Source organism: Phyllobates terribilis, unplaced genomic scaffold, assembly GCF_046119375.1.
Source record: "Phyllobates terribilis strain yellow unplaced genomic scaffold, ASM4611937v1 Scaffold_7__3_contigs__length_470593459, whole genome shotgun sequence".
NCBI classification, from domain to species: Eukaryota; Metazoa; Chordata; class Amphibia; order Anura; family Dendrobatidae; genus Phyllobates; species Phyllobates terribilis.
In genome coordinates this window covers 263,775,729-263,790,773 of record NW_027362767.1, presented here as the reverse complement: position 1 = coordinate 263,790,773, position 15,045 = coordinate 263,775,729, and the positions used below count along the sequence as shown (strand labels likewise).

General features: G+C 45.0%; 1 protein-coding gene across 2 annotated transcripts in view; it reads left to right on the top strand.

The window, feature by feature from the left end:
- Positions 1–9,308, top strand: part of TRAF2 (TNF receptor associated factor 2) — a 66,893-nt gene extending 57,585 nt beyond the window's left edge. For both annotated transcript variants that reach the window (XM_073640599.1, XM_073640598.1), the window contains 7 exons: positions 3,140–3,301; positions 3,394–3,468; positions 3,805–3,879; positions 5,133–5,492; positions 5,880–6,057; positions 6,792–6,940; positions 7,114–9,308. In XM_073640599.1, coding sequence (XP_073496700.1) covers positions 3,140–3,301; positions 3,394–3,468; positions 3,805–3,879; positions 5,133–5,492; positions 5,880–6,057; positions 6,792–6,940; positions 7,114–7,332 — 1,218 coding nt within the window. In that variant the 3' untranslated portion in view covers positions 7,333–9,308. The remainder of the gene's footprint in view (positions 1–3,139; positions 3,302–3,393; positions 3,469–3,804; positions 3,880–5,132; positions 5,493–5,879; positions 6,058–6,791; positions 6,941–7,113) is intronic.
- The last annotated feature ends 5,737 nt before the right edge of the window (positions 9,309–15,045 follow it).

The window sequence follows — 15,045 nt, the reverse complement described above, 5'->3', positions numbered from 1 at the left end:
TTTGCATATTTCATATTTCAGCTGTGATAATCCAGAAGCCCATTATATTCTTGTCAGAGGCTCATGACTTCATGTTTATGGGGTGTCCTAACATCCTGTGGGGTGTATGGGCTTTGCATGTAGATGGACCATGTTTAGTCTTTTGTAAATGGTACTAGGGCGTTGGTAAATAGCATGGCTTTAAAATCTACCAGACCTGTTACTGTAGCTGAGGCTTTGTTACAATTGTATCCATTTTTGACAATCCCATGATGCAGCAGCATCTCCCTCCTGTCCTGATATCTGGTGATGTTTTACCTATGTGAAGAGACGGGAATGTCCAATGTCTTCAGCCCCCATACATATGACACGTACGTTACCACTCCTGCAATTCACAGGGCTCATATACCTTCTACCCCCTGCACCTGATAGGGAGGGTCAGCCATCACTCTAGAGATAGCGGAACAGCATACCCTCCCAGTGTTGCCTGCTCTGACATTTTATCCCCCCTTTTATTACCCATCTGGGCTATTCTTCCCAGCAGGAGATCCACGGTCACCAGGGGGCTTCCTTTAGTCCAAAAAATGCAGTATATTGTAGGGGGTAACAAAGATAGTAATGTGTATGCCCTGTCCAGCCTGTTCATTGGCTGTGATGGCACCTTTGGACCTGGGATGAGCCTTGTGCCCTGAATGACTATACCTTTTACGTCAGACCATCTAATAATCCAGAACACGGTGGTGTCTACTATGCCTTATTATCTGAATCTTTTGTGCTATATATGATAATTCAGTGACTTATACTTGAGTACCCGACCTGCTGGCATCCAGCTCTGCCTTTTCTTACCTCTTTCTTATCTCTGACTTTAGTGTTGTCTTGAATTCCAGTGTAAAGTTCATCCGGATATGATCTCTTTTAAACTCCAGGATTCCTGGCAGCGCCCCAGCACACTTGGGGACATCTTTGCCTCACTTACCCAATGCACAGCTTGGCACGGAAAATAATGTCTGTCTGGCCTTGCTAGAGTTACTGCTGTATGAGGTGGAGAGGGGGGAGAGCAGTGTGTGCCGGGAAGGTGTGTGTGGACATTGATGCGGTACGTTGTCTGTGGACTTTGCTGTACAGATGGCACTGCTGTGTGGTGTAGAAAATCAAGGGGGAATTTCTGCTATCGGACACTAATGTATGGCCGGTCTGCTCCGAGTGCCATCATTTGGACTATTTTGAGCTGTCCACATTTGAAGGCTTCAAACCTGTGAGAAATGGTGATCGGCGGCCGGCGGCTTGTGATATTCGTTATCCCCGCTGGAGTGGTACAGTAATGGGCACTGTGCTAGGCCCCGTCTTCAGTTCTGTAGTGCTGTACTAGATTAGTGTTTAACTTCAGTTCCGACTGGCTGAGTGACTTCTGGCGCCAAAGATTACTGCCGCCAGCTGTTCTAGAATGAACTGGAAAGTACCTAGAAAAACCAGAATGTACTGGGTGGGGGGAGGGAAGGAGGAATAGAGGAGAGGAGGACAGTAAGGCGGAGAGCTTCAGGCAGAAAGTGAATGCAGGCAAAACTGCAGCACAGAGTATGTCGGCAAAGATGTTGTAGTGATTCTCTGATGCACTGACCTACATCATGTGACAGAATGGAGACAAGAAGCAGGTCATTGAAGGAGCAGGATCGTCAGCAGCACAGAGAATTTTAATAGAAAACTGTGCTAATCTTGTAGATACCAGGGGTAGGGCACAGGCAAGTGGAGTGGAGTTTTCAGCAGCACAGAGCGAAGTCCAGGACGTAAATGAGAACAGATCCACATCCAGTGTGAGAATCCTTATTATGTAGCGGTGTCTTTATCGATCTGTATATCTATGTCTCCAGCGTGGACCTGGCTAGTGTGTGTGTGTGTGTGTGTGTGTGTGTAAAATATTCCTAGATATATATGTATGTATTTAATGCTGTCTCTGTGGGGCAGCAGAAATCCAGATCCCAAGCTGCACCGATGTCCGCAGATCACTTTGTGTAGTTACAACCTCATGTACGATGGAAACGTATGGACCTGCCCAACCCTTATGAATAGTTCTCTCTCCCTGTTGCATAAACTTACAACTCCCATCATGTCGTTGCTCTTTGTCTGTTGCAGAGCTACTGCCCTCAGCGTCCCCTGACACCTTAATCCCCTTATATATCAAAAAACTATTTTCTATTTTTGATCTCTTATGAGTTAAAGGGTTGAGCTCGGGGAGTGTGACTGCAGCGCACCCTCTGTGTATCCGGTACAATGGCCGCTGTACTGACACCAGAGGCCCCATGATCACCTTTCATGTAGACTCTTCGGTTACAGATATGGGCGCTGCCCTGTAACCGTTTGTCCTACAGAAAGCGTTGTGTTCTAAGACAGGTGGGGGCCATATAATAATACAGACGTAACATCATGAGTCTTCATTGTTTTCTATATATGGAACAAGGAAAATAAAACCTTTCCGCATGTGTGGGGGAGAGGGGGGGCAGAGGCTGCGCTGCGATGACATCTGATCTGAACAGCACATTGCCGATTGTAACGTTTTCCTGGTTCCTGCATTTTTGTTTCCTTTTTTTTTTTTTTGCACGTCGCCTCCTGGCTGATTCATCCTTTTGTTAAACTTCCTATTACCTGTGGCCTGAAACAAGTCTGTGCAGCATACAGAGACAGTCTACCATACAGCAGTGCTAGTTATCCAGGCCAAAAGATAAGTGGTTACTGGGAACCTGAAAGCTCATGTTTTACACCAGGATGGGAATAAAGAAATGTAACAGTGCCTCTAATTGTATGTGTAGCAATGTCGGCGGGCTCACACATTACACAGAGGAGTACAGAAATCTGTGTCCTTGCGGAGCCCGGCAGGTGCAGCTATTGATCAGCTACTGTGGATATTGATGCATGTGGTGATATGGACCCACATAGGGTCAGTGTGATAACTCTGCACCAGGGGGGACGTGTAGTTTTCAGTGGTGCGGTCTCCGGCTTTGGGCCTGTATGTTCAGGTGATTGGATCTCAGATCTGATCATATTAAACTATTCCGTCTCCTTTAAGTTCCCCCAGTGCATCTCGTATGATTGCCCCACCCTTCCTGTGTCTTTCTATCAGTCGCCTCCTGTCTGGTAATAGATATGATCTGTTCTCTTCTTCCAGGCCCATCATGAAGGAAAGTGCCCGTTCATGCTGGTACCTTGTCCTGCGTGCAAGATTCTCATCCGGGCAAGTGATCGAGACTTGCACAACGAGCGAGAGTGCCCCGAGCGGAAACTGAACTGCAGATACTGCAAACTCTCCTTCTACTTTCCAGAAATTAAGGTGCAGAAAGTTCTTGTGCCGTTTAAAGGGACGGCCCCATATTCTACAGGTGCAGACAGATGTGGGGAAACTTAACGTATTCTCTCTTTCAGGCTCATGATGAGATATGTCCCAAATACCCAATGACGTGTGAAGGTTGCGGAAAGAAGAAAATCCCCAGAGAAAAGGTATATGGATGGGACCCCCTATACACTTTTATATGTAGAGTCTTGCATATAACATATTCCTACACTGAGCAGTTCGCCTGCTGGTCGTTTTGTATACTACTATACTCCAGTCACAGCCAGAGCTGCATTCAGAACTCATCAATAGTACTCGGTCCTTCTCCCACAATGCATTTCTCCTATATATTTTGGCGTTCTCCATGCTGCTGTGCATTTTGGGAAGCTCCGCGCATATAGCGGCCTTTTGAATTTCAGGTTGATCTGAGATCAGGGAGATTTCTCCTCCAGTCCATTCAGTCGTCCTCCTGATTTTGCTCTGTGTAACGGCTTCTGTTTTAGTTCCAGGATCACATAAAGTCCTGCGGTCGGTGCAGAGTACCGTGCCGGTATCTTGTCGCTGGCTGCACAGAGATGGTAAGTGTCGGCTCTCTGTATTAGGCTACATGGCAGACTATGCTGGATAAAGCCCCCACAGAACTGACCTGTTGGGATGACCGTCCCCATCATTTCAGGGTGTCCAGCTGACCAGTTCTGAGGCTCATTGCAGCAGATTCTCCCTTGTAGCGCATCTCCTGGGCTTACATGGCGGTTCATAGTCCTGACCCATGAGAGGTTAAGGGCTCTGAGTAGTGATGAGCGAGTATGTTTTGTTAACCCTTTCGGTGAGTATGCTCGGGTCGAGCACCCAGTAGTTACAGCTGCTCGGTGATATGGTTGAATCGCTCCCATGTGCATGATTTGCGACTGTTTGACAGCTTTATTACATGTGAGGAATGTCTATTTCTTACACATTCCTCACATGTATTAAAGCTGTCAAACAGTCGCAAATCATGCAGACGGGAGCGATTCAACCATATCACCGAGCAGCTGTAACTACTCGGTGCTCGCCCCGGCATGCTTGGCGAAAGGGTTAACAAAACATACTCGCTCATCACTAGCTCTGAGTAATCATAGCTCCATTTTACGCTTTAGATGGGGGACGGCCGCCCGTACAGAGCCCAGTCTGCTACGTGGAGGGGGGGGGGTATATCTCTGCAGTAATTTAGCTGAGTTCACATTTCAGCTATGCAGGCACCCCCATGCGACACCAGGTCAGTGCATCCTGTTAGTGTATGGTAATGACCAGGGTTCATGGCCCAAACCATGAGTTTGAAAAAGCGGGGGAGAACCCAATGCAACTGAAAAAGCAGACACCGTTTATATATGGGGATTTTTGCTTGAACCTGTGGCTGCCGGGGCATACTGGGAGTTGTAGTCTTGCAAACAGTTGAGAAGCTAAAACCAGTCAAACATAAAAGCTGTTGAATAGTGGGAAAAGATTTAAAGCTTCAAAATCAAGTGTATGTATAAAATCCTCAAAAACAAAAACCCTCTTAAATTTGAGCCCATGTGAGTAGATTGCTTGTGTATGTCTAAGCGATGGCGTATCCTCCCGACATATAACTCTTTCGTACACTCCAAACCCGGTGGTCTTGGGCGACTGTGCCCTCCTGTCCTTACCTGCAGATGCACGTGGCAGCGATAAAACTCCGTTTTATATTTGGCTTTTGGGGTTTTTTGAGCTGCACCGCCTGCATCCAAAAACAGGAGGAGACAGTCCCTGTCTGCAGAGCCGCATGTCAATCGCAGGTGCCGGCGTAATCTATTTCAACCATTTTAATTTCCAGGTGGAAAACGACAAGTGCCTAGAACATGAAACCAAGCATGTGGCCGAACATTTGGCGAAAATCTGGGAGTTCATCCAGCCTCGAAGAAAGGAGCTGAGCGACCTTACTCCACGCTTTGGGATGATGTCCGTGCAGGCCATCCCCTCCCCACTCAGCAGCATGTCCTCGGCAGCGGGGGACGATATCTCCAAGACTCCAGATTTACTGCGACAGCTCGAAGTGTTGGATAAAAAGAGCACGATCCTAGAGAATATCGTATGTGTCCTGAACAGAGAGATGGAGAGAGCGAGCATGGCCACGGAGGAGGCCATGAGGCAGCGCAGGGCAGATCAGGAGAAGATCGACACCCTGAACGCAAAGGTCAGTGCTCAATGAGTGGTGACACAGATGCAGGTTCGTCACAGTGTGCCTGCACAAGCAGGGTTAGGATGGGTTTTTAGTCTATTGATCTAAACAAGAATGTTCCCATTTGCTGACGATGAGGAATGAAAGCACAGAGAGAAAGATGGAAACTCATTATACAGCGACCATAATTTACTTATATATCAATGTTTGCTTCCTATTCAGTGTTTTTAGCTTTTGGGAGGAAATGCCCTTTAATAGAAGTACACAGGTCAGGGCCCCACACCTTGTTTAGTTAGTACCGTTTCATTCTTGCACGTGTAGTTCCCCCTGCATACGTTGTCATTTCATTACTGACGTTTCGCTGTCAGCCTTTGTGAACGGCATGTGGTCTTCTCTGTTTAGGTACGGCAGCTGGAGCGCACGTTGGGTCAGAAGGAGGTGCAGCTCTCAGAACTGGACACCCGGGTCCAGGAAGCAGAACTGTCCACATACGAGGGCATCTTTATCTGGAAAATTACAGAATTTGCAAAAAAACGTCAGGATGCCATTGTCGGCCGATGCCCAGCCATGTTTTCTCCACGTGAGTCTAAGAGGAGTTTAACGCAACTAATAACAGTCAAGAGACTCCATTTATTCCTGGGTGGAGGTCTGTCGTCCAGAGGCCCACTCACAAACTCTGCCCATAAGAGCACTCGTTTAGAGGCCTTTTAGGGTACATTTAGGCTGATGTTTTTTGGTCCATGTTTTGCCTCCATGCTGGAAACAGAGCAGATAGACCTCATTGTTGCCCTGTGCGCTACATTTCACAAATAGCAGCAGGCACTAGTCCGAGTTAAGGACCAGATTAGCGCATGTCAGCTCCACATGTCTGAACTTGGCCTTACAAGGGCTGTTGTGAACTGTATAGGGATGAAGACTCATTACTGCGATCCCCATACAGTTTGCATATTGTCGGCAGCATATGTGCTGCAGATGACCAATATTCTTTATGCAGTCAGCCCATCCTCGAGCTTTTGGTGGTTTGTCTGCTGATCGATGCAGCTCAGTGAGGAGTGTAGCTGGCTATTCGCCTGTGTGAGGATAGGTCCATGTGGCGCGGCTGAAACTCCTCACACTGTGATGGCCAGTTGCCACCATGTTGTTTTACAATGGTGTGTCCGCACCGTCTGGACTTACCCTAAAAGATCCTTAGACTATGAGGACACACTGAATTGGCAGGATTTCCGACTAATGATCCCCACGAGTGTAGGAAGCCAGAAACCTCATCCCTGTTTATGACCAGGTTGGATGATTTCTGTATATATTGTTTTCTAGCCTTTTACACAAACAAGTACGGCTACAAGATGTGCTTACGGATCTACCTGAATGGAGACGGCACGGGACGAGGAACCCACCTCTCCCTTTTCTTTGTGGTGATGAAGGGGCCGAGTGATGCCTTACTGCGGTGGCCATTTAATCAGAAGGTCAGTGCTGAGTAATTGGGCTTCATGTGGTCTGGACAAGTAAAGGCTTCCTACATGCTGGAATATTCTTGAGGGATGATGTGGTTATGGAGGGCGGTCAGATTAGTTTCATGTGCCCGTGGGGGTCCTCTTGTTTTGAGCAAGTTTTGCTGACAACAGCTTATTATTTGCAGGTCACCCTGATGTTGTTAGACCAAAACAACCGAGAGCACGTTATAGACGCCTTCCGGCCAGACACTTCCTCCTCGTCTTTCCAGAGGCCGGTGAGCGAAATGAATATTGCTAGCGGATGCCCCCTCTTCTGCCCACTCTCTAAGCTGGAAAGCAAAAATTCTTATATCCGAGAAGATACCATCTTCATCAAAGTCATTGTGGACCTAACTGGTCTGTAGTTCGAGAAGAGGTCCGCCGCAGGTGGGATTGCTCCTCCTTTAGTATAAGGAGACCATGGGCTCCTCCATCGAGGAGAGTGACGCGCCCAGCCCCGATACCAGTATCGTCCTCCACTTTGTGCCCATGTCCCCTGCACCCATGGGTTCCACATTACAGCTCTCACAGCGACGGGTGTTAGTTCTCCTGGGAGGGATCTGGCTTCATATTCCATGTGTAGTAATTCCTGTGTAGAAATCTGGACCCTGGTGCACAGAGGTATTAATACCATAAGTTCTCCTTCCCCATCAGCAGTCGTCTAGGCATAACCTTACTACTGCTCTTCACTTCATTAGACGTCATCACGGGCTATTCGTGAAGAATCCCCATAAAGACCAATCCATCATCCTCATATTCTTGCTCCTGGGAGCAGACCATTATTGATAGTTTTGCCTTCTCTTAGGCCTAAAGCTTTATTCACATTACTTTTTCCTAATGAGAGCGGAGGGCCGAACATAATGCTACTCAGTAGTAAGCAATACAATGAATGTCCAGCAGCTTTAACTATACTTATTGGCTCCCACTGCTGATACGTATTATGATGAAGGTAATCAGTACGTGTGTGCTCACCAGTTGTAGCTAATCAGCCATATAACATACTGACCCTTTTTTGTGTGTGCGGATGGAGGGATCATCCAGGAGCCTTTCCTGAGGGGTGAACTATAGTCGGATCCAACTTCATGAAGTGCATTATTTTTTTTTCTATGAGTCCTAAAACCACAGTAGGTCCATTTACGAAACCCAAAAACGATCCCATAGATGCAGAGGATGTGTACCCTATAACATTATGGCTCCTGCCTGAGAGCCAGGCCCAGCACTTTCAGTCATTGCTCAGTCACGCTCCGCCAACCCCAGAAGAGCGGACAATGGCCCCATCGTTCCATGTGGTCTGTTAGTGGATAACGGGACGCACAGCCCCCTGGTTTGTAACGCCGGTCCTTCTGCCACATGTGTAATGTTGGTGGCCTCACTAGGGTTGGAGCTCAACGTCACAAGACGACGCACCTTTCTAAGTAGATGAGATAAAAATAAATTTTCATCAAGGTGCCAGACACCAGCGAGCTCCGGCCTTATGTGGTCCGAGCAGCCGTAAGTAAGAACTTGGAGACATTTCACCTGACGTGTAAGTCTGCATCTTGAGGTAGCAGACACCACAACTGCTTATGTATTGTGGTGGCAGTAGCCCTCTAGGTCTCCAGCCTTGGGGGCACACCTCCAGGGCAGGACGGTGGCCGGCGCAGATCACATGGAAGCGGGAATTCAGACAGGTTTTCTTTACGGCTTCAATTGTGATTCTTTATTTTAATTATTTTATGGCAGATTTGGTGAAGACTTGTCATTCACATACCCTGAGGATGCGGCCAAACTGTGTGCACTGGTGCGGCCTGCTGCATTAAGTCGAAGCTCTGCCCAACTGCTGGGGCCAATTGTGAAGCAAGGTTGTGGAGCAATTGGCCATCGGGTTGTGCAGATTCGACCGCACCGTTTGGTCTTACCCTAATAGTCAGAGGCACAGCACCTCACCAAGTGTTTGTGAGGTAACTGTGCAGCCACCTCTGAACGGCTCGCTGTTTGGAAGGGGGTTCTGCTTTGTCTAGGAGGGGACACTTGCATGTGGCACATTCACTGCAGCATGGATGTCTGCAGATAGATCTGCTGCTTGTGATTGCCTTGATCGGGATCTTATGGTGTGTGATGGACAGGTCTGACGAGTCTGTTATAAGGACCCCCTTTATTTCTAGCATTTGACAGATTGTTGCGGGGCCTGGGCTCAGGTGCGGATGTATACAGACAAGGAGCGAGACAAATGTATACAAGTGTAGTAAAGCCGACCCCTCACAGCAGGTGTCTGTACAGAGCAGCTCCACCACGTGCCATCAGTATGACCCCAACCTTACTATACCGAATATCCCCGTCCATCTGGGCACGATGTGGCGGAGTCAACACACAGATTTTACCCTTGAATGTCGTGGAGATTGGATCAGGGAGGTTGTAACTTAAATGTTTTTCCAATGAGAAGTGCAAACCTAGAAGAAGAGCCCAAGTATCACAGTATGGTGGAGCTGCTCCAGTCTGACCACTGGGAACTCCCTCCCCCAGAAGTTGGGTACAGACCCCTTTTGGCTTAATTTGTCTGTGGGGCTCCCAGTGGTCACCACTTCAACACTGCAAAATATCTGATTTCTTTTAAAATTCTATATTTTCCAATGCTTTTTTTTTATGGTAAAATGTAACTTTGTGGGGTCTGCTTCAGCCTTAGTGGGGGGCAGTAGTTTCTGCTGATTTTGATATGCTCTGAAGCTATATGCTGCACTTTACCCGAAGCTGCAGTGCATGAGGGTCTCCAAATAAACAAGATCATCAGTGATTGAAACATCATACAGATACTATGGTCACAGAGTCATCGAGCTCAGGGGCTCGCACCTTTTGTATGGCTAGTTTCATCTCCTGGAGGGCACTGCTTTATGGGGTGAACCGGATCCATGGTGCCAGCATGCTGGCTGGTTCTCAGAGCAGACCTCTGCTGTAATTACTAGTGATGAGCGAGTATATTCGGCCGAGCATTTATGCTGGAAAAACAGACATTCCTCACATGTATTAAATCTGTCAAACAGTTGCAAATCATGTTCACGGAGCGACGAAAACTTAAAGCCCGAGCACACTATAAATACTCGGTGCTCAGCCGAGTATACTCGGCGAAAGGGTTAACCGAACATACTCGCTCATCACTGGTAATTACCTGTTCATGGCAAGAGATTCCTACTTCAATGGAAGATGAATCTCTCTCTCTCTCTAATTGGGCGTAAGTGCAGTCAAAAAGAACATGTACAAAAAGCCCTATATATATGATATGTCTCTTCTATAGGGTGCAGTGTATCTATTGTGCACTTGATAGTATTATGTATGCATTATATTGGGGTGCACTGTCTCTATTATATTGGGCTACACTCATGTATTTTTTATTGGGGTGCACTGTATTATTAAATGGTATGTGGTTATATGTGTTGTATATCGTCAGCTGTTTTGTTGATGAGCGTCTGCCAGAGCAGAATGGATTCAGGTTCATTATGGGGACGCCGCTCAGAGATGCTGTACAGTGACCACATGCTGCCGTCAGCGCGTCTTAGGTTGAGCCGTACATCACTTGCAGCACAGGAGACATTTTCTTGCTATATTCTATATTACGATGTTGTGAGAAATGTTGGAGGAACCGCCGCCGCCGTTTTTTTGACTGGCTACAATGATCGGCACTAACAATGTTAGCTAAGCGGCAATATGCAGTCCTGGGATACAGCGGATGCGTCCCCGCTACTACTTAGATGAGAGCTGCTCCTGCTCCTTTATATATCTCAGTAATGAGAAACTCTTCAACTGAATACTAGGGATGAGCGAGTATGTTTTAACCCTTTCGGCGAGTATGCTCGGGCCGAGCTCCGAGTAGTTACAGCTGCTCGGTGATATGGTTGAATCGCTCCCGTGTGCATGATTTGCAACTGTAGGACAGTTTTATTACATGTGAGGAATGTCTGTTTCTTACACATTCCTCACATGTAATAAAGCTGTGAAACAATCGCAAATCATGCACACGGGAGCGATTCAAACACATCACCGAGCAGCTGTAAATACTCGGGAGCTCGGCCCGAGCATACTCGGTCACAACATACTCGCTCAACACTACTGAATGCAGATTTCCCCTCAGAATTGAGAATTTTAATAATCACTGATCAATTCTGGCAGAGAAAGAAGTCGATCTCTAAGAGATATTACAAATTACATATTTCCATGTGTTCTATTGATTTGTGAAATAAAGCATAACATAAAAGACTTAGTTTTCATTTTTTATCACTTAAAAAAAAAAAAAAGTCTCTGCTTGCTGTCGGTGAATGGAAATCCATAAGACTCCATTACACCACATCTTAGAAGGTTGCAGAACTTTTCATTGTACAATGACTAAAGCCCCTACATGTCACTTACTTGGGAGTAAGTAGTAAGTCACCTGTCACCCCTCCATTTCCCGCACACAGAGCTTTCTACTGAGCAAAAATGGTGTTTGCTCAATAGGTTCTAATGTCTGCAAGGAAAAGGGGGAGAGTGGTCAGAGTAAGCTCCCGTCAGAGGGCTGAGTTGAAGTAAACTACAAATCATTAATGTGATTGCACAAGTGATATTATTCTTCAATATGAATAAATTATATGTATGAAATCACATTGTGCTGTACAGCAATGACAGACAACATTCATTAATTTGCAGCTGGAGACACGAGGACGACGGTAACACGGACGCTTAGTATCCTACTGATGGGCAGAGTATAAGAAACAATGAATGTGCATATGGCTCCTAAATGTCATATACAGATATAAAGCCGGAAAAAGGCTGGTATATTCTCTTACCGAAGAGGGCCAGTTTTATAGTAGTGATATTGTCGCCCATCCCATATACAATAGAACTCCTACTATAATACTGCCGCTATGTACAAGAATATAACTACTGTAATACTGCCGCTATGTACAAGAATATAACTACTATAACACTGCCCCTATGTACAAGAATATAACTACTATAATACTGCTCCTATATACAAGAATATAACTACTATAATACTGCCCCCTATGTACAAGAATATAACTACTGTAATACTGCCACTCTGTACAAGAATATAACTACTGTAATACTGCCGCTATGTACAAGAATATAACTACTATAATACTGCTCCTATATACAAGAATATAACTACTATAATACTGCCCCTATGTACAAGAATATAACTACTATAATACTGCCCCTATGTACAAGAATATAACTACTATAATACTGCTCCTATGTACAAGAATATAACTACTGTAATACTGCCGCTATGTACAAGAATATAACTACTGTAATACTGCTCCTATGTACAAGAATATAACTACTATAATACTGCCCCTATGTACAAGAATATAACTACTATAATACTGCTTCCTATGTACAAGAATATAACTACTATAATACTGCTCCTATGTACAAGAATATAACTACTATAATACTGCCCCCTATGTACAAGAATATAACTACTGTAATACTGCCGCTATGTACAAGAATATAACTACTGTAATACTGCTCCTATGTACAAGAATATAACTACTATAATACTGCCCCTATGTACAAGAATATAACTACTATAATACTGCTTCCTATGTACAAGAATATAACTACTATAATACTGCTCCTATGTACAAGAATATAACTACTATAATACTGCCCCCTATGTACAAGAATATAACTACTGTAATACTGCCGCTATGTACAAGAATATAACTACTGTAATACTGCTCCTATGTACAAGAATATAACTACTATAATACTGCCCCTATGTACAAGAATATAATACCTCCTCATCAATATTATAGCAGGTATGTACTGTAGCTGTGACATAACTGTGTCAATGTTTTTTTGGGGATCTGCCCAGTTTGTGCTGAACTCAAACACAATACACTTCAATCACTTTTTTTTTTTTTTTTTAGAAATATGATTTATTGATCAAGTGATATAAGGACACATTAAATATGACACACAGTGAGAGGGGATGGGGGTGATCAGCATAGCAGTGGCCATTTGCAATGTTTGGCCGTACACAGCATTTCAATGTCACTTCACGTTTCTGTAGTTGTCCCTCACAGGGGACGAGTACATCACAGACCCTTCTCTCCTGGCGTCCTCCGGTGGGTGATCCCTTTAGACTAGGTTTTGTTAAGGTGCTGCGTCAACACTGAACAGTGGCGTACGGCTGTATCAGTCACACTTGTGTCGGAGGTAAGTCTATCAGATTAGTCAGTGATGTAATTGCGCAGCAGTTTTGTCAATGGGCTCGTGTTGGTTTGGATGTGGCACAGTCATGGCTTCCATTATAGAAGAGCAGTCTGTTCACATCGGTGTATTTGCTTCCACTTCATGCTGCTCCATTACTGCTGACAAAAAGTGCCAAAATTGCTTCTGAGACCCTCTAATCCTGAGAACTGAGAGGAGGGAGGGGGCTAAGAAAACCCCTTTAAGGCCTTTACACAATCTACAGCTTTAATTTACATAAAAATGGAACAGAAGAAATTGGCTTTATAAGGAAAAAGTTCTAACTTTCTAGTAGATATTTTGTAATTGGTGAGAAACAATCTGCTTGCTGCCAGTGACTGAGAACGCGGTTTACAGCCAGTAATGTAATGGGCAGGAAACCCGCAGTCCTGCTCCTCAGTCTGAGACGGCAGCAGCTCAGATCTGAGAGCAAGACTCGTCATCTAGCCTCGAACAGCAGCGTTATTACTCACGGACTGCAGGGATCTTACAATGGTGAGGAATTACAACTCTATATGGAAAACAGCTGCAAAACAGTTCTACTGTGATACAGCGTTACTTATACACAGTTAGGCTATGTTCACACACATTGTGGTTTTTTTCTTTTGCTAACTTTTCTCTGGCAGGAAAACAGCTGCGTTTGTTTTTTTGACCTCTCATTACTTCATATGGGTGTAAAAACGCAGGTGCTTTTTCTGCTGAAAGAAGTGACATGCTCTATTTCCCAAAAACACAATCAAGTCACAAAACACACAGCCTAATAAAACAAACATGTGTTTCTCATAGACTTTGCTGGTACTGCAAAAGGTAGCTGAAAATTTGCAGCAAAATACACTGCAAAACCCAATGTGTGTGAACATAGCCTTAAGTGCAAAATAATATCAATGGGTTTAAAACTGAGAAAAAGCTCAACCCTCATAATAGCATTTATTTCCATATGCACAAAGGCGCAGGGAGCACTACACATTCAATTCCAAATGGAAACATGAACAAAATATTATATTTTTAAACTGGAATAATAGGCTATTCAAAAAAAAATAGTCTGCATTCTCATTTACAAACCCGAATATTTACAGTATAAACTGTATTTGTTTCCAGATTTAGATTTTCTGTTAGAAAACTAAATATTAGTTCAGTGATTAATGGTTATTTCTGATGACTCCATGCCACACAGGTGTAAAGCAGTTATCTGACACCTGCGGACACATACTCCATCCCCAGCTGACTGCACTCTACATTCCACAGGTTTGCATTCTTGAAGTCACTTCACAAATTCTCAATCGGATTAAGATCTGGGGATTGGGCCGACCACTTCATAACAATAATCTTGTTGGTTTGGAACCAGGACGTTGCCCGATTGCTGGTGTGCGCGGGGTCGTTGTCCTGCAGAAATACCCATTTCAAGGGCATTTTTTCAGCATAAGGCAACATGACCTCTTCCAGTATTGTGATGTATAGCAGGCACCATGGACCAGTGCGAATATAATAAATGGGCCCAACTCTATAGTATGAAATCCCCAAACCATTATACTTGCACCTCAGACTTCACAGTTAACTTGAATTCAGTGTTTATGGGTCGTCTCACAAACGGTCTAGGGCCTTTAGACCCAATAAGAACAATCTTGCACCACTTCTCTTTAGGCCAGTCAATGTGTTCTTTGGGAAACCGTGACCTTTTCAGCAATGGCACTTGACAAAGGTTTCTTGCAGGGGTCTTTTGATGGTTGCGGAACTCACAGGTAACTGAAGATCTTCTTTGCTCTCCCTGGAGCTGATCATTGGATGCTTCTTTGCCATTCCTGTTATTATATGATCTATGCAGATGGCAGCATTTCTTTGGCATTTTAAAGCAT